This window comes from Xyrauchen texanus, chromosome 35 (genome assembly GCF_025860055.1).
Source record: "Xyrauchen texanus isolate HMW12.3.18 chromosome 35, RBS_HiC_50CHRs, whole genome shotgun sequence".
Classification (NCBI taxonomy): domain Eukaryota; kingdom Metazoa; phylum Chordata; class Actinopteri; order Cypriniformes; family Catostomidae; genus Xyrauchen; species Xyrauchen texanus.
This window is the reverse complement of record NC_068310.1, coordinates 10486068-10506713: the sequence shown is the minus strand read 5'-3', so window position 1 is coordinate 10506713 and position 20646 is coordinate 10486068. Positions and strand designations below refer to the sequence as shown.

The 20646-nt window shown below is 44.1% G+C and overlaps 1 protein-coding gene across 2 annotated transcripts in view; it reads left to right on the top strand.

Annotated features, from left to right (window-relative positions):
• LOC127628978 (uncharacterized) overlaps nucleotides 1–20135 on the top strand; it is a 105368-nt gene extending 85233 nt beyond the window's left edge. Inside the window, exons 6-8 of one of the 2 annotated variants that reach the window (XM_052105979.1) lie at nucleotides 5222–5254; nucleotides 8331–8450; nucleotides 18675–20135. In XM_052105979.1, the coding sequence (XP_051961939.1) occupies nucleotides 5222–5254; nucleotides 8331–8450; nucleotides 18675–19157 (636 nt within the window). In that variant the 3' untranslated portion in view covers nucleotides 19158–20135. The remainder of the gene's footprint in view (nucleotides 1–5221; nucleotides 5255–8330; nucleotides 8451–18674) is intronic. The other variant, XM_052105980.1, reaches the window with a different exon arrangement.
• Nucleotides 20136–20646: the final 511 nt, after the last annotated feature.

The following is a 20646-nucleotide window of genomic DNA, read 5'->3' as shown; positions in this document are numbered from 1 at the left end:
TGCATGTCCCTCCCCCGGACATACGGGTATAAAGGGAGGGAATCATGCCTCTGTTCATTCAGGTTTCGCACTGAGGATCCGAGAATAAGGTTCGGCCATTGCAGTGGCTCGGTTCAGCGTCGTGGCCAGGGGGACACAATGTCTCGTTCCCTCCATCAGGGAACGGCGATTACAACAGTAACCTAGAAGTTCCCTGTCTGTCACTCACTTCAATGTTGTGTCGAGTGAAGCGATACACTGAACCGTGTACATGCGCTGCTGATGCAGGTGCAGGCAGGCAGTTGCGTGCCAAAGCAACATGCTGCGTCAGACTGCACGTACCCTTCCCCAACGCCCCATAAAATCGTCATAAACTTTTTAGGTTCCCGGCATCCCGAAGGAGGAACAAAGCGACGTCCCAAGCATGGGAGCAGGCCGTGCCAGTCACGCCTTTTCTCTCTGTATGTTTCTCGCATAGAGTTAAAGTGGCTGGGGCCATCTTAACGCTATCACACGCATCAGGGAAGGCATTCTTTTCCAACTCCTATTCTTTCAGGGGAAAAAGACCTCACGGAGGTAAAGTGTGGCAAAATACGTCACATGGGTTTTCAGGCCACATGTGGAAATGGCACGGTGGTAGATCCTACCAGCTCAGATGTCTGCTAGGGAGGTGGCGTTGGCCAATGCCCATGAAGATGCCACACTTCTTGTTGAGTGTGCTCGAACCCGCAAGGGGGAGGGCACGGCCAGGGTGTGATAGACCAAAGCGATGGTGTCAACAACCCAGCGGGAAAGCCTCTGTTTGGAGACAGAGGTCCCTTTCTGCTGTCCACCAAAGCAGACAAAGAGCTGCTCAGAACATCTAAAGCTCTGCATGCTGTCTACATAGGTACGCAAAGCATGCACCGGACACAGCAATGAAAAGGCTGGGTATGTCTCCTCCTGGGACAGCTTCGCTTGCAGGTTCACTACCTGGTCCCTGAAGGGGGGTCATAGGAACCTTGGGCACATAGCCTGGTCACGGTTTTAGGACGACATGGGTGTCTGCTGGACCGAACTCCAGGCAAGACTCGCTGACAGAGAATGCTTGGAGGTCCCGAACCCTCTTGATGGAAGCGAGCGCGAGGGCCGTCTTCAAGGAGAGGGCTTTGAGCTCGACTGATTCTAGCGGCTCGAAGGGGGGTCTCTGAAGGCCTGAAACGACCATGGAGAGATCCCGTGAGGGGAACAGGCATGGCCTGGGAGGGTTCAGCCTCTGGGCGCCTCTAAGGAACCTGATAAGAACCTGATCAGATTGTGCTTCCCTAGGGACTTACCATCCACTGCGTCATGGTGAGCCGATATGGCGGCTACATAAACCTTCAAGGTGGAGGGGGACAGCCTCCCCTCCAGCCTCTCTTGCAGAAACGAGAGCACTGACCCGACTGTACATCTCTGCAGGTCTTCAGATCAGGAAGAACACCAATTTGCGAACAAGCGCCAAGGAGATCTGGCTTGGTTGATTGTGTCTACGATAGCAGGTGGTAGGCCACTTAGATCTTTTGCATCCCGTCCAGGGGCCAGACGTGGAGGTTCCAGAGGTCTGGGCACAGATGCCAGAGAGTGCCCTGTCCCTGAGAAATAAGGTCCTTCCTCAGGGGAATTCGCCAGAGATGGGCTGTCGCGAGCAGTGTGAGATCTGAGAACCAAGTCCTTGTGGGCCAGTAGGGGGCCACCAGGGTGACTTGTTCCTCGTCCTCCCTGACCTTGCACAGCACCCCCGGGGCCAGCTGTGTGCCAGCTCGTCTGTCCCGAGGGGAGCCTCCGCTAGGGAGTACCAGAGCTGCTTGGGAGGTCTCTTGGGAAGTGAACAGGTCTATCTGTGCTTTGCCGAACCACTGCCAAATCAGCTGGACCGCCTGTGGGTGGAGCCTCCACTCTCTGTTGAGCATACCTTGTCGCGACAGCGTGTCCGCTGCCGTGTCGATGTTGGCCGGGATGTAAGTTGTGCGTAACTATCTGAGACGTTCAAGAGACGGGGACTTCCTGCGGGACGCTCGACGCTGGGGTTGAGAGCTGGGCTCAGGTTGAGGCTGAGCTGCCTGACGTTTGGAAGCTGCAGGAGGATGCCCTCGGCAAGCAGATATAGCATGGCCCGCGCTGGAATGGTGGCGGGGCATAATGTGGTAAATGGCCTTTTACCACAATTACTTGCTTCTGTCACACAACAGCTTCTTGTCATGTTTACACACCCTACTGATTGGTTAGGTTTAGATAAGGGGATTGGGTAAGTGCACAATATTAATAAACATGCTTCTGCATTAAACATCTGTGCATTTGCACGTGTTGAAATTGTACGATTTGATATGAACAACATCGTACAGAATCATACAAATAGCCAACTTGTAAAATATGTAAAAATTTCCATGAGATCAGGTTGGACGCATTAAGGAACCGCGGAGGATCTGGGTCTTACCCCTCCGCTGGGCCCTGCCTGTCATCTGAGCACTGGTTGCAGGGCTCTGCAGTGCGAGTGTTTCACTCGCATTTGCCCCTAAAAATAGATATGTGCGAACCGGAAATATTATTTACGAGCACAGTGTGCGAATAAAGATTACAAACGGAACCCCCCCCCCCGCCCCCAAAAATTACAAGACACACATTCCACAAGTGGCTTGTGCCAACCACAGTAGAGTTTTCTGTGATGACGCCGTCCAGTCAGAGAGAGAAAGGTGAACAATGGAAAAAAAAGTAGCGGTATAGGCGACATCGCATTTTATTTTAAGCGAAAAAGAGACAAGGAGAAAGAGGAATTTGGCGAGGGGGATTCACAAGGTTCAAGTAATGAAATCTCTTCACAAGGTTTACCGGAGACGGCTAACGTTAGGGATGCTGAGAGCAAAGCTACCGTGACCCCAGCTGTCACTTCAAGGTCCACTGTAGCCGGTGGAAGGAGAACATATAGATTCAATGCAAATTGGCTCAAAATGTTCCCATGGCAAGAGTTCGAAAACAACGTCATATTCTGCAAATATTGTAGAGGGCAGAAACAGGTGGGCATCTCGTCCTTCGTGTCAGGAAACCCGCATCTGAAATAGTGATGGTCATTTGCGAACGAGTCGGCTCTTGTAGGTGAACGTTGGGAGCAGGCTCACATATCAGAATCTATTTATAAAAATATTTAAAAACAAATTAAGATATGAATAATCAAAAGATTTAAAAATAATGAAAAAACTAATTGAATAATATAGGCCTCAATGCTCAAGCACACACATTATTTTCTGACTGTCCTCTCAGACTAAAAGCATCACCTGTTGTTCCTGTCAATAAGACACGCAGTGTCCACCAATGAACCAAAGATGCGTGAGGGAGGGCGGAGCCAACTTATACTGTTCAGATTGTATTTGAATTGTTACATTTATTTGCACTTTATTTATATATATTGAAAAGTTATACTTCCTTATTTTTTACATTTATTTCAATTTGTGGGATGCTGCAGTTTGAGTAGGGCATCAACTCCCTAGGGGGGCACCATCTTACCCTAGGATGGCACCAGAAAGTCCACCTGCTGCCCTTACTCACGCGCTAGACGTTATTTCGTTACCCGAAAGCAGTTGCGGAACACAGACGATCGCTTCACGCTCATATCACGTGTAGGGCATCAATTTGGCCAGTGGTGGCCCTGTCTATTATGCTGTTCAGATTGTATTTGTTTTGAATGGTTAGATTTAAATGCACTTTGTTTATATACAATAAGTTATACTTTTAAATGCAAATGTTTAATAGCATTAATTTCGTAACAAATCAATGCATTTTTAAATACATTGTGGTTAAGGTAGAGTATAATTTCATTTAATAATTTTATTAGAATTGTTTTAACACCAATTATGAAAAGAGCCGGAATGCCCATCGCTAATCTGAAAAGAGATAGTGTAGCGAAACATCTCACGGTGGCATATCCAGTGCTCTGGATGAGACAGGAGAAACCATCAAGCTCAGTGCCAGCAGCCTTGAGGAGGCAAGTGCTGCAGTCTGAGGAGGAGAAGAGAAAGCAGCTGACATCTCATACTTCATTGTGAAAGAAGAAGAACCTTTCATCAAATTTGGGCCGCTTATCAGACTCCACCACAAAAATGGAGTTTACATGAATCCCACATACGCCAATGTGTGGAGACGATCGGTCAAATTGCTGACATAATGAGAGATCGCTGGTTGACCTCTAAGTATGCCAGACGTTCAACATACAAAAGCAGCTGGACAACTGATATCCTTTGATTCTAGTAGGCATGGGTCAATGTGTGATTTGGGTGGTATGTGCTGTTCCACAGATGTGTGTCCCTTAGTACATGCACACACACACTCATACACGCATTATAAATATGTATGTAATAAATAGTTTGTTAATAAACTCTGTATTACATTTTCACTGTGCTCCAAAAATAATTTGTGTGCTCCTAAATTTTTTCATTTAGGAGCACATGCACTCCTTGAGAAAAAACTTAGCACAGAGCCCTGGGTTGGGGTGGGGTGGGGGGTAGCAGAACGTTTTTACTCTGTGATAATGCACTACAGAGACCACGAACTCTCAGTTTTTACATTTGTGAATCCGGCTGCACGTGTTTCAAATGTTGACAAGCTCCCGTTGAGTTGGGGGGCCCCCTGCAACCTGGGGCCCCGGGGCTTCAACCCAGGTAAGCCTGTGCATTAATGGGGCCCTGGGTAGACAATTTCATTAGCAATGGCAAGGTCATGGGTTCAATACCTAGAAAACATCATGATGAAATGTATACGTTGAATACACTGAAAGAAGCATTAATCTGCTAAATGTATTCGTTAAAGTAATGGTTCACCCAAAAATTCTCTCATCATTTACTCACCCTCATGCCATCCCAGATGAGTATGACTTTCATTCTTCTGTTGAACACAAATAAAGCTCTGCTCTCAGCTCTCTTGATACTCACAAGGTAAGTGAATATGTTCCAAAAAGTACATAAAATGCAGCATAAAATTAATCCATAAAACTCCAATGGTTTAATCAATGACATCAGAACTGACAGATTAGTATTTAAGGCCTTTTTTACTATAAATTCTCCTCCCTGCCCAGTAGATAAGGGCTAAAATATTGATCTGTTTCTCACCCACATTACTTCTGTTTCCTTTATGTGCGTTTTGGAGCTTCAAAGTTCTGGTCACCATTCACTTGCATTGTAAGGAAATACAGAGCTGAAATATTCTTCTAAAAATCTTCATTTGTGTTCTGCAGAAGAAAGTCTTACACATCCAAGATGGCACGAGGGTGAGTAAATTAATTTATAATATAATATAAAAATAAATTTTTGGGTGAACTATCCCTTTAAGAAAACTCTCATTGTCAATTCACTGATGTAAAGGTTTTCTTACGGCTTTCTTGCAACTAGGCCTATGGCATTAGCAATGGCAAGGTAATGTGTTAAATACCTAGAAAACACAAATACTGATCAAATGTATACACATTGAATGTATTGAAAGAAGCATAGATCTTCCAAATGCATTAATGCAAGAATTAAATGCTTGAAATAGTAGTGCGGCTATACATTTGTCCACTAGAGTTCACTGTATCACATTCAAATATCCTCTACATTTGCAATGGTTAAGCATTATCTTGTTAAGTCAAGCTGTTTTTATAATTTGCACTGTAATTGTGTATAAACATAAGTGTGTTAACACAAAATATTAGTAATACAATTATTTTATATGTAAATAGTAAATAAAAAGTATAAAGTTTAAAATGAGTAAAACATTTAAAATATGCTATTCAAGAATTTTGAGAGGACAGGACCACTAAAATTACTGACATGACTAGACTTTTACAGGTATATCTTTCAAAAAATCTTGATGTCCTACCAGATTAAATGCCAGGTTATAAGACATTTTTCTTTTCATAGTGGATAAAAATAAACATTAGCAAGATTAGCAACCAACATAGATATTGAGGAGGATGCATTCACCTCAATATTCAGATTTGTAATCCAAGTTTGTTGTTTTATTTTAGCCCCCCCCCCTCTTGAAAATAGTTGGAAGCAATGTCCATTGTTTGGTCTGATAAGCTTTAGCTATAGTCTATGTGATCACACTCTTCTTCTGATCTGTTTTTGTTTGTCGTATGTTCCCATTTCACCTATATTCATACCCATCTGTCAGCTGATATGTGTTGATGTTGTGTGTGGCTTGTGGATTTCAAGAACAGATAAGATTTGCAGAGAGCTGAACAGCCATTGGAATGATGGTGCATTTACAATGGAAAACAAACTGACAATGATCTGATAATGATCCTGTCTTCCTGTTAACACAGCTCCATTCTTCTTGCCTTTGTGTGTGTATGTGTGTGTGTGTGTGTGTGTGTGTGTGTGTGTGTGTGTGTGTGTGTGTGTGTGTGTGTGTGTGTGTGTGTACATGCAATTTGTACTCCATATACGGAGATTAAAATCTTCTTTGTTACAGGTTATGTTGATTGATGGCTTGTTTACATAGGCACGCAATTGTATTTGCTGTTGTGTGTGCATACTTATCTTTCTGAGCCCAATTTATTTGTGCAATTGCACACTTATGTCACTTGATGTTTAAGCAAGGCTAGGTGTCTATCCCTCCTTAAATTTGAGGAATTAGAGTGTTAATGTGTGTGTGTGTCTAATTTGACCTGCATTATAATTAGCAGAGAGAGAGTTAGCACGCACCGCAGTTGTGCAGCACATGTGTCACTCCAGTGCACTTGGCTGGATTATGTAAGATCTGCTGTAAGGATGCCCGCCCTGCCGTGTGTGTTTTATTTTGTTTAGTTTTTTTTGTTAAAGGCATCGGGGAGGAACCATGGGGCAGGTTGCCGCTTCAGCCAGGAAAATAAATAGCAGTACACACTGAAGCCATTCATCTCCCAGTCTTAATCATTCATATTGGAGGCGTGTTTTCCCCCTTCATTAATCATTGACCCTTTGATCTGCTCTATGTGCATGCCTGCTCCCTTAATGATTAACTTACAGATAATTTCCATTGAAGAAGCAAATACTAATCTAACCTAGAGTTTTGTTTTGCTTGCAAATAGAGTTTTTAAATGCTAAGGTTTTTCATCTTTTAGAGACACATAGAGAGAGATATATTCCATTCAGAATTCAAGTGTCTCGTGAAGCATTTTTGAAAGTTGAAAAAAAATCAGCGACATGGCGCAACAGTCAAAGACATCCTTCTAGTGAGTGTTTACTTAAAAAAGCAATTAAAAACGGTGCAGACAGACACAAGAAAACTTTTGTTTGAACAGCCTCTTAGGCTTCAGTTTTGTAGTGTCCAAATGATCAGTTAATGATTAATAGTAAGTAATTTTCTTGTAAGAGTATAGTCTATGATGATTATCAATTTAATAATTAAAAAAACAACTTTGCTAACTGACTCTTTGCTAAGCCCTAACAAGTCTCAGTTGCCTCCGCTTCTGAGACCGTCAATCTGCACTTCATATCATGTGGCTCGCTGTGCATGACACTGCTGAGACTCACAACACGGGAGGCTCATGCTACTCTCTGTGATACACGCACAACTTACCACGTGCCCCATTGAGAGCGAGAACCACTAATCGCAACCACAAGGAGGTTGCCCAATGTAACTCTACCCTCCCTAGAAACTGGGCCAATTTGGTTGCTTAGTAGACCTGGCTGGAGTCACTCAGCATGCCCTGGATTCGAACTCGTGACTCCAGGGGTGATAGTCAGCGTCAGTGCTTGCTGAGCTACCCCCCTCAAAATAATTTTTAAATAAATCTGGAGAAGAGCATGTTCTGGATTAAACTGTATCAGTCCTCACTCCCAAATGAACATATAACATCTGCAACGAAACCTACATTTGCTCCAAGGTAAATTCAAGCTAATAACTGAACGATAATTAACTTATGTATTGAGTCAAGTCATAGTAAAAGTGATAGTAATTAAACAGTTCACAGCATCAAAAAGAGTGTGTTTTGAGAAGTTGTAAACGGTTCAGTTCACTTATGCTTATGTTACTAGATGTGTAATCTCTATTAAATGAAGCTTTTCAAGTGACTGTAATCATTTATTTCCTTGATTCTGATTCAGTCTAATTCTTTTACAAAAATAACTTCAGATAAATATGCATTACAATATCTTCAAACCAGCCCACATAACAATATTATCCATTCCGTTTAAAGAATATTTTGTAATTCACAGCAATCTCCCATTCATTTCTATGGGGAGTTCTGCAGAGCTTGTCAGATCGAGCAACTGTAACCAAGGAGGGGCGGAGCTTAGCGAAGAATCAATTAGAACTTCAATGATCTGCTGTAGTGCTTGAGGAAATCTGACCAGCCTTCTTGTTCCCTTTCTGGCCAACAGGAGGCAGTGTTCATGGGCAACGGTGAGCAGTACATTTGGAAACCACCAGAAGAGGATGAAATCATGATGCCGGGGGTCCCTCCACTGGAGAACGGGCACAGCCATCCTACTGCAGTGGAGGTAAAGTCTCCACCCGCTCTCTTGCTATTCCAGCATTGCAGACGGGGTCATGACATTGCTCTAAGGTTGCAAGAAGGGATCGGGTTTCAGACATTGACCCCTGACCTCTAAAACTCAAGACCACTCTTGAACATTTTGGATCTCTTTTGTCAGACCATTGTACATCAATAAAGAGTCTTCTCGCTCAGGAGTTGAGTAAAGTAATGGTTGCGACCTAGAGAGTGGTTTATTGCATTTAGATAAATTATGTCGGTTATACTTTATTTTAGAATATGTGTACTTTCAGTATGCTTACAGTGTACTTAGCCAAGAAAGTACTGAGTAATATTAGGTAACTACATGTACTTAATATTAGTTAAACTTAGGGTTGAGGTTAGGTTTAGGGTTAGTACCAAGTAATTACTAATGTAATTATATAGTACGTTAGTCTAGAACAGTACTGTAAAATAAATTGCTGCCTCAATGTCTAACGAAAATTTTGGCCTTTGGTTTTCCCTGCCCCTCTCTGTTCTTTCTCAGTCTGTCGCTGGCTTGGAATGAAATAACTAACAGGCAGGTCAAAGGTCAGTGGACTGTGCTTGTTGACTGTCAGTTCATGGGTTAGTGTTAGAGAAGGAGGGGGGAAAAGGAGGAGGGGGGAAAAGGAGGAGGGGGCAGAGGTCACGACAGATTGGCAGTCTGAAGGACTCCCAGAGTTAATTGTGTTTAATCAACTTGTGGGCACTCAAAACGTACATTTTGTGTTCAGCAGTTTGTATTGAAGTTGACAAATGTACGTTACATTCAAAGATGAAATGGATAGTTGACATGCCAGTTTTAATATTGATATTACATTTAATTTAAAATTAATTTCTACACTCAACTTGGATTTGTTCATCAATAGTGTAATAGTAAACTGATCTTCTTGAGGATTATGCTGTGATAAAGAGATATAAGTGTTACCAGATCTGCTGTGCTGGATAGACTTCTCCACACTCTGCACTACACTGTCTTTCTTCACTGTTCATTCCTTCTCCTGTCCAGACACGCCCAGTTTCATGTGGTGAGGTGGGTGTGTGAGTGTGTGGTTGTTACACTAGCCCCATGCTCCACTTCACCTAACACGTTATACTGCATATACAGGGTGAAATCAGGTAAACCCCGCACTTTTTGATGACTGTCAAAACTTTCCCAATATATATAAATTCATCATATTTTATCATTTTATTTTACGAGTATATTTACCATTAACTTAATTTGTTTCTATTCTAGATCTATACTTGTCTTTGAAATTACTCATATCTATTGGAGCAAATCTCACAAAATACTGATTTCATTCATATCACACTTGATTTTATTTTTAATTTAATATTTTTGTTTCTTTTCTTATTGAAAATTAAAGGAAAGTCTGAAATCACTGTAAACAGGATAATTTCAAGACATATTTAAAAGATTTTCCAAATTTCTGAAACCTTTTTCTGGAGCATGCCCAGACAAATTCTCATTACCAGAACACACAAAACCATGGCCGAAAATCTGAGAAGCTCAGTTTGTTGAACAAAGTTTGTTCAGTCATGAAACATGCCATAAATGTTTCATGGCAACATTTAGGCCATGTCCACATCAATATGATTTTGTTTGAAAATGCATTAATTTTGCTATGTTTACACCATGCATCCACACTAGAATGGCTTTTACCTCCTCCGAAAACATACGAAAACTCTCTCAATAACAACATATTTTGGAAAACGATGGCGTTGGGGAACTGAAAACTGAGTTTTCAAATGAAAACAGATAATTGTGGACGTGGCCTAAGTAGTGATTCTAAAAAAATTATCATTATCAAAGTCTTTCTATCAATTCAGTCTACTGTCGGCCATGTTTGGAACACTCTCAAGAGACTATTTCCATTCATGAATGTGCAGCTCCTATCTACTTGAATGGGAAAAAACAAAATCTTTGGTCAAGATCAAAGAACATATTTCAAATCAGCAGTAAAATCTGACAAAGCTGGTATCATAAATAGTGCTTTACCTCTGATTACACTAAAAAGCACACTTTTCCCATCTTGTATAGCTAATGCACATGCACGTTCTTGAGTGGATTGGCAGGTGATGTCTGTATCTAAAAGGTTATTGGCTCTTTTACCTGTAAGGCTGGACTTCCTTTCTACATCTGTTGACTGTTGGGCTCTAGAGCTTCTTGGTTGTGCGTTCCAATTTCTTCCATTCATTTCAATAGAAGTGGCCTAACTCTGCTAAATAGTCACTTGTCATTACTCACTAAACATGTTTAAATATATACAACTTATCTCATCACCGTGCGCAAAACACCAACCAAATTTGCACATTAAAAAACACAAATGGAGGTTACAGTGAGGCACTTACAATGGAAGTAAGTGGAGAAAATTTTTGAAGGGGATAAAAGCAGAAATGTGAAGCTTAAAATTTTATAAAAGCGCTTACATTAATTCTGTTAAAACTTGTGTATTATTTGAACTGTAAAGTTGATTAAATCATCATTTTACAGTCATTTTAGGGTTTATGCTGTTACGTTGTCATGGCAATAAAGTAGTAAAATTGGATGAAAGTTTATACAGAAAAGGTTAGAATGCAATTTTATCACATTAAAACCATGTTATCACAAATAATGTTTACGCCTTGTGGCTGTATAAAAGTGAAAAATGCATTCGTAAAAATGTTTACGAATTGGACTCCTTCCATTGTAATTACCTCACTGTAACCAAGGTATTTGCTTTGTTTAAAGATATGGAGGAACAAGTCGAAATACATTTTTGTGGTAATCAACATTAAGCCACAAATGCAGCTTATCTTGTGCTGAACCTAGAATATTCCTTTAAGGTTTGATTGTCTTTGAACTAAAACTGTAATTTAATAGATCACTGTCATTCTATATGTTTTTTAAATATAATGTTAATCATATATTTATTTGATTCAACATCTCAGAATGGTACAATTTCTAGACTGAAATTTTAATTCTCAAAGTGCTTTTTGTGTTCACATGCAAACACACCTGTGAGAACATGTGCATGCACACATATGCTGCATGTCATGTTAGGTTAAATTGCTTCAGTAGACTGCAATTGTAAGGAGGGAAATGAGAAAAGTGGAGAGAGTGTGAGAGAGATATGAAGGGGAAAGTAAAGAGGGAGAGAGAAAGAGTGAGCTGGGGAGCAAAAGGAAGAAAAAAACCTCTCAAGGCTTTCTCAACAGCTGCAGAGTTTTGAAACCCCCGTCATCTTGATTTCCTTTCTCTCTGTGCAAAGTACAGCACAACACACAGTACACAATGCTCCAAACAGAGAGAAGATATCAGCATGGCTCAGATGCATTTGGGAGTTTCAAACAACATGAAACAGACAGCGGGAACTGCATTGTTTCTCGGTAGTTAAGACTACAATTTAAATGCAGCTGGTTCAGTCATGCCTGCGTTCAGACACATGCTGCTACTCATGCCAGGACAAAATACTGCAGGAATACTGCAGTGTGTTCTTCAGACTGGTTGGTGGTGTTAACATGATAAACACAGTGATATCCACAGCTCTGTCTATGCTGTTGCATCTCTAACATCTCCCACTGCCTTTACACATGAATGCCATAAAGGTCACTATGTGACTTGGAGCGCCAAGCTGAATTCCTCTCTGGGCTTTCACACATGCCATTCAGATATGAGTACTGAAAGTCATCTACCACAGAGAGGGCATGTGGGGTTATCAGGGGCCCAAGTCGTCTGAAGCCTCGCAGTACCCTTGTGTGAGGAATAGACTGAAATTCAGGCCATTATTGACAGAGAATCCAGACATTTGCCTTAACTTACCATCATGCTTTAATGAGAAGAAGCGCTGTTCAATTTGACAACGAAATGTTAAAAAGTTAATTTGAGCTGGATCTCTACAATTAAATGTATGCTCTAGTTCACACAACTACTCTAAATAATTTGTTAACAAATCCTTCTCTTTAGATCTTTTCAGTGAATCAGTTGTTCCAGTTCAAAAAACTAGTCTGAATGATTCATTAACAAATCATCTTCTTTTGTCAGCTCTTTTGGAATGAATAAATTGTTCCAGTTCACAAAACTAGTCTGAATGATTTGTTCACGAATCTTTCTCTTTAGACAGCCCCAGTCCTGGAAAAAGAAAGAACGTTATACCGTATGGTTATAGGGTTTTGGAATGACACGAGGAGTAAATAATGAGAGAATTTTAAGGTTAACTAGGCCTATTCCTTTCTGAATCACTTCTGGCCCAGTGGAAGCACACAAGGACAATTAAGAAGGATTGTTGGTAAGTCTTCCCACCGGTTCAGCTCCTGTCTGGTGAGGTTAATGCTATCTCAGTGGGTTGCTGTGGTGAAAGTTTAACAGGCTTATCTGCAGGTTAGGTAACACTGCAGCTCTCTTCAGCCAGATAAGAATGTTTACCCTGGCTCTGTCGGTCACAGCCAAAGTGGGTCATGTTTCTGCTGTGTGCAAATAGAGTCCTGTTACCACGCACTGCTCCACACAAGTCAAATACTCACCAATGTGGGTGTTGATATTGCACATATCTAGATATACTACATCTTAAGGCATGTTAGAGGTTGTGTGGTATTATCTATCTTGATGTCTCCTTTTACTTTTTGGACCTTAAAAGGTTAGACAACAAGCTTACTTATTGATAATATGGACATGAATGATACCTCAAATCATGAGGCTTGTTGAGAAGCTGTGCTTTTACTTGTCTAAGTGATTATACTATAAAACAGGAGAAATAATCTAATACATTTACATTGAAAGGTCATATCATTGAGACATGGAGGTGGGCTTTTTTGACTTGGGCCAGTAAGCAACTACCTAGCAACCATCCAGAGTGCCCTAGCAATGGCCTAGCAACCATTCAGAACATGTAAAAACCATACATAGACATCTAACTTGGCTGGAACGGTCAACAAGTAGACCTGTTTGAATGTAAGTCAATGGAGGAGATGCCTCAGAGCGCTGCGTAAATAATTTTTGTGTGGAAAAAGTTCTTCATATAATAAATTCAGTGCCTGGGTGCTAATCTTAAATATGTTTGCCATGATATATTTATTTGTAGAGAACTTTATTTGGAGTTTGCTATGACAAAATCACTCTTTTAGAAGAGAAGTCTCAAGACTCTATTTAGAGTGCTAAATATTGTAAAACTCTGAAAGCATTTTCAGAGAGTATAAATTGCACTGCAGTTTTTTTATCTTTAATAAATAATAATTACATTTATAATTAATAGAAGTTAATTGTAGTTTAATAGTTTTATAGCCCATGTTTTGGTTTATAATATATAGGCTATGCCCTACTGTAACGAATCCCACCTCTTCAGCTCAACCCATTCCCTCGAGTTCCCACACTCGTTCAGTTTCCCCGAGCTTTCATGCTCGCTCGCATTCTCCCCCCTCGGGCACTCATGCCCGCTCCCTATTGCCAGAGTATTAGACACTTCCGCACTCGCCTCTCTCAGCCCCTCATTGCACACACCTGCCACAGTCCCAATCACCTGTCATTCGTTTCACCTGCACCGCTGCTTTGTTTCACTATATCTACCACTACACATTCATTTCTCATTTGTTGGTTATCGTATAGTTTACCCCTGCACTTTGCCAGCGACTAGTGATCCCCTAGTTTCCCCAGTCTTTTCTACTTGTTAGACTACCTCCTCTTGATATTTGATTACCCGGCTTTGACCCCTTGCCTTCCTTGACCACTCTATTTTCAGATTTGCCCTTTTGTACCATCCTGATTACCCAGCTCTCGACCCTACGCTTTCCTTGACCATTCTCCCTCTGGACTTTCCTTATTGTACCTTTGCCTGCTCTTATACTAATAAAAGCAGTTTTGATTTACATTGTGACTGTCCCATCTTGTATGTGTGAGTGCGGGTTACAGAATAACCAACCCCACCGCAGGCAGTCACAATGGAAATCGCTGACGATTTCCGCAGCTCATTAGAGCGGATTTACACGGCACTTTCCGCCCAGGGATCTACGGTCGGCCAACACGACCAAACTCTCGCGGCTCAGGGACAGCAGATTCAGGAGATCCTGCAGACGGTACGTGCTATTTCAACTCAGTTTTTACCGGTTCCGCCTGCACCTGTCCCTGTGTCCGGTGATGTTCCCAATGTATTCCCCAGCGCCGCGAGCTTTCAAACCCCCGAGCGGTTTGACGGTTCGTCGGACGCTTGCCAGGGGTTTTTGATGCAATGCTCTGTATACATGATGTATCACTCCCTTTTGCAAACCGACTGTGAGAAGGTGCACTTTGTTATCTCCCTGCTCTCGGGCAAAGCACCGCAATGGGCCACCGCATTGTGGACGGCGCAGAGCCCGCTTCTGTTATCATACAGCCAATTTTGTAACCAAATTTCCATGGTCTTTAATCACCCGGCAGCTGGCCGAGATCTCGGCAGCCGCCTCATGTTTTTAAAGCAGGCGTCGCGCACAGCCGCCACCTACGCACTTGATTTTCGCACCATTGCCGCGGGTAGCGGGTTCAACGACCCGGCATTATTAACTGTGTACCGCCTGGGGTTGAATGATCGACTCCAGATGGAGTTAGCCTGCCGCGGGGAGTCGCTGTCACTGGAGGACTATATACAGCTCTCTATCACCGTTGATAATCTGCTTCGGGATCGTGCTTTTCGGAGCCCTTCTGTAGTCAACGAGCCTCCAACAGCTCGCAACCCAGCTAGACCAGTAGTTCCCGAGCGCTCTTCCGCTACTGAGCCCATGCAGCTTGGCCGCGTCCCTCTAACCCAGGCGGAGCGAACCAGACGGCTGACGCTGAACCTCTGCCTGTACTGTGGCAACCCGGGGCACAGCGTCAATTCCTGCCCGCTCTGCCCTCGGGGCGCTCTCCCTAGAAGCCAGGTGAGAACATCTGTTTTTCTCAACATTACTCAAAAACAAGTCTGCCTCCCAGTAACGTTGATTTTTAACAATGTCTCTTTCTCTACCCCAGCCCTAGTGGATTCCGGGGCAGCGGGGAATTTTTTAGACGATGGCTTGGTCCAGGAGCTGTCCATCCCCCTCTGTCCGGTCGTGCCACCCCTCAGAGTCAATTCTCTGGATGGGGCACCCCTCGGAACAGGTCTCATCACCCTCCGGACCATGCCATTGTCCCTCCAAGTGGGCCTTATCCACACGGAGGTAATCCAGTTTTTTATTATACACTCCCCTAGAGACCCTGTGGTTTTAGGCCACCCCTGGTTAGCGCTTCATGACCCCCATATTTCCTGGCGCACAGGGGAGCTGTTGCGCTGGTCAAACCACTGCCTATCCCACTGTATTTCCCTTCCTGTGTCCTCCACCTCAGTAGAGAGCCCCGAAGTGGAGTCGTCCGTTACATCCCACCTGACTACTCTGCGTTTGCAGACGTGTTTGCGAACACCCAGGTTCGCCTTCCCCCCCACCGTAGTGTGGACTGTGCCATTGAACTCCTCCCGGGGACCCCACTCCCCAAGAGCCGATCCTACCCTCTAACATTACCCGAAACCAAGGCTATGGAGGATTATATCGATGAGGCACTCAAGCTGGGCATTATCCGGCCGTCCACATCCCCGGTGGCATCCGGTTTCTTCTTCGTGGGCAAAAAAACTGGCGGACTTCGCCCCTGCATCGACTACCGGGCCCTAAACAAGGCCACTGTGAAATTCGCCTACCCCCTACCCCTCATCCAACCGTCCCTCGAGCAGGTCAGTAAGGCTAAAGTCTTCACCAAACTCGACCTCAGGAATGCATACAACCTCGTGCGCATCCGCAAGGGGGACGTGTGGAAGACGGCGTTCATCACCACTAGGGGGCACTATGAATATTTGGTGATGCCGTATGGCCTCGCCAACGCCCCCTCAGTGTTCCAGTCGTTCATGAACAACGTCTTCCGAGACATGCTGGACCGCTTTCTTCTCGTCTACATCGACGACCTGCTGATCTACTCCGCCACGCTCTCGGAGCACACCGTCCACGTCTCGAGGGTGTTGCAGAGACTTCGTGAGCATGATCTCTTTGTCAAGGCCGAAAAATGTGCCTTTCACCGCCCCTCCGTCTCATTCTTGGGCTACGTCCTATCAGCAGGAACCATGGAGATGGAGACCGACAAGGTGGCTGCGGTTCTGTCTTGGCCCGTACCGAGCACGCTCAAGGAACTCCAGCGGTTCTTGGGTTTCACCAACTACTACCGGCGTTTTATCAGGGACTTCGGCAAAATCGCCGCACCCCTCACGTCCCTCACACGGGGCAACCCGAAGTTCCTCACCTGGAACACACCTGCCCAGCAAGCCTTCCAGGCCCTTAAAGAGGCCTTCACGACCTCGCCGGTCCTTCAGCAGCCCGACCCAACTCTCCCGTTCGTGGTAGAGGTAGACGCCTCTGAGGTAGGGGTGGGGGCTGTACTCTCCCAACCCCACGGTACTCCTGCCAAGTTAAAACCGTGTGCGTTCTACTCCCACAAGCTGTCTCCCCCCGAAGAAAACTACGACGTTGGGAATAGAGAACTGCTGGCCATCAAGCTGGCCCTGGAGGAGTGGCGCCATTGGCTGGAGGGCTCAAGGTTCCCCTTTGTCGTCTTCACTGATCATAAGAACCTTGAGTACCTCCGCGCAGCCAAGAGGTTAAACCCTCGACAGGCCAGGTGGGCTATGTTCTTCACCCGGTCCAACTTCACCGTAACCTTTCGTCCGGGCTCCCAGAGGGTCAGAAAACATCCTCCCCATGTCGTCCGTCGTAGCACCCGTCCAGTGGGAACTGACGGAGGCCATCCTACAGGCCCAGGGTGACGAACCCGCTCCTCCCCAGACCCCACCAACAGAGTATATGTCCCCACCGCTATCCGCCCCCAGCTCATGCAGTGGGTAAACACCTCACGTTGTTCGGGTCACCCGGGGATTACCCGGTCCACCCAACTGCTCGCTAAGAGATATTGGTGGCCCTCACTCAAAGATGACATTTCTGACTTTGTCCTCTATTGTCCTGTTTGTGCCCAGTCTAAAACGCCCCGCCACCTTCCTGCAGGTCTCCTCCAGCCGTTGCCAGTACCTGACCGTCCATGGTCTCACATAGCCATGGACTTCATCACAGACTTGCCCCCCTCCGACGGCCGGACCGAGATCCTTGTGGTCATTGACCGTTTTTCGAAGATGTGCCGTCTCATCCCTCTGCCCGGATTGCCCAACGCTACACAGCTGGCCGACCTGGTGATAAACCACATCTTCCGTAACTTTGGCATTCCCGAGGAGATCACCTCTGATCGGGGTACCCAGTTCACATCTCGCTTCTGGCGAGCTTTCAGCGACAGGCTGGGTATCCAACTCAACTTCTCCTCGGGATACCACCCCCAAACCAATGGCCAAACCGAGCGCCTCAACCAAGAGGTAGGCAGGTACCTAAGAGCCTACTGCGCCCAAAACCAAGGCAGCTGGCACACCTACCTCCCTTGGGCCGAGTACGCCCAGAACAGTCTGGTCAGCTCCTCTACACACCTCACCCCCTTCCAGTGCGTCCTGGGCTACCAACCACCTCTATTTTCAGATTTGCCCTTTTGTACCATCCTGATTACCCGGCTCTCAACCCTACGCTTTCCTTGACCATTCTCCCTCTGGACTTTCCTTATTGTACCTTTGCCTGCTCTTATACTAATAAAAGCAGTTTTGATTTACATTGTGACTGTCCCATCTTGTATGTGTGAGTGCAGGTTACACCTACTATGTGAAACAAATAGCATTTTATGAAAACTGTCTGGAGAAGACTCCAGACTATTGCAAACGTATCGGTAACTTCTTTATTGTCATTATGGACGGCTCTTGACCTCTCCAATATGGTGGACGCGCCAATGTATCACCGTCCATAGGAACAGCTGCTGATGTAGCATTTATGTATGTACAGTATATCTATGGAACTAAGAACACTGTGGCAACTGCATAGCATCGCCCTGGCAACCACCACTCCTACACTTTAGCATTATGATGACGAGTTATGTGTTTGGCAAGCGCCACTCACATGTTCTTCACTTGTTTTGGTGAAAATTAACTTTGAAAGTTTGCTGATTCTTTGTGTTTCATATAAACACACTTTGTTTTTTGTAACGCTTTTAGCACTATAACTGTAACATGAGAAATTTGTTCCCCAGGACGGATAGTATTATGAAATCCACTTTGGCAAAGCTGATCTTTGGCACATTTTCAAGTGTTTCTCATTTTGTGGTTCTCTCTCTCCTCAGATCTCTGACATGTACTCTACTGTTTGTAAGACCCTGAAGAGGAGACACCAACCGGACCAAAGCCAAGAGGAAAACAGGCTGATGGCCTCTACTGCATCCCAAGTGGTGGGGCGGGGTTCGGGGGGCACCGTGGGTTGGCCCGCTGGCAGTGCTTCGGGGGAAGAGGCATGGGGGAGGAGTTTCCCCCAGGAAGAGCCTTGCTATGAACCAGTGGGCGAGAAGATGTGGCCCCGCGGCCTGGCACTTGAGTCAGAACCGGCTTACGCCACCATCGATTCACACCGGAAGCGGGAGAAGCTGGCCAGCAACACACTGAAGGCCAAGAAGAAGCCTGGTGGTCCACCTCAGGGGCCAGGAAGAGCCATGACCTGTGAGAACTTTTACGAGAATATCAGTGACGTAAAGCAAGGGGCAAATGCAGCAAGTACCACCACTATCTTTACCTTTAACGATGGAATGGAAATGTATGTTACGGGGCTATAAAAACCCTCAGTAAAACAGTCAAATAAAACACCCACAGAGGGGACAAGAATAAACTGGAGCCCACTTGTTCTGACAGATAAAAAGATACAGCGTATTGCTGCCAAGCACATGCCAATATACATCCCTGATGAAAACAGTCATCTTAAACCAGCCTTAAGCTAGTCTTTACTGGCCTTTCTGCCTGGTCATGTTGGTCTGTTGGCTGTTTTTTTTTTCAGCTGGTCAGGCTGGGAGTCCAGCAAACTAGCTTAGGCTTAAGCATATTTTTCCAGCAGGGATACGTCTCTAAAACCATAACCAATGCATATTTATTGTTACAATTGGAGAGCACAATCAATTGCAACACTCGCATGGGAAAACACTGAATTGGCTGAACCAGGCCTGCAGCCGAGCTGTTGTTTGCAAGCATGCATGCTAACAGAATCCAGGGATCTAAACAGGTTTTTCCACTATGCTGCAGTCACTAATGAAAGGGTTAGTTTACAGCAGGATGAAAGTCAATACCACTGTAAGAGGCACAGGAGGCATTCTAGCATTCAGTCTGTGCTATGCATTAATTGCTGGTCTAATTAAACATGCGCTAGATCAGTGTTCTCCAATCCTGAGTCCAAATTTGCATACTTTCAGACTATGAACTGAACATACAAAGAACATACTTCTCTGCTGTTAATAAAGGATGTTTATGGTAACACTTGTTTAACATCCGCCTTCTTCACCTGCAGTATTTCGCTATGCAGGGTGAAATTTGACCAAGCCTTAATGTTGGGAGTACTATGAGGATTGGGATTGGGAAACACTGCACTAGTGTGTTGCACCCTGTTTTTAAGATGTCGAATCTAAACAATAGTTCAACTTTTCAATATCAGTTTTAAAACAGTGTACCAATGAGATAAACCCAATGGTGGGTTAAACATACTGTACTTATATATGGAAAAGGTTTTTTTTGTGTTTATATTAGTAACATTGTATGGGAGTTAATATGCCTATAAACTCACCATCTTTTTCATTTCCTTGTGCTCCGTCTAGTTGTTTTTATTGCATCAACACGTCCTGTGTGAATATTCCTTTACTCTGTAGCAAAGGAGAGTTTGAATCTGATTGTATGAAATCAGAATTTCTGAATACTGCCTTTATTCCTTGTCAGCCAATCAACCCTACCGCTCTGTGTGAGCACTACCTACATATTAACACAGGAATGACATGAGATGTCATCTTAACCCCCCCTGCTGTGAAAACCAACCTGACTGGTTCTCTAAACTTGAGACTGCCGGCCACCACCACTGGTGTTAGTTTAACTGAAACAACGGAATACCTGTTTTAAAGCAATTTTTTTTCCACCTTTAAGGATTAGTTTTACCCCAAAATTCAAATTCTGTCATCATTTACCCTCATGTCATTCCAAACTCATATGACTTTCTTCAAAGAAGAAATTTTGAAGAATTTTTATGCTGCTGGTTTTCCAAACAATGAAAGTGAATGGTAACAGTGC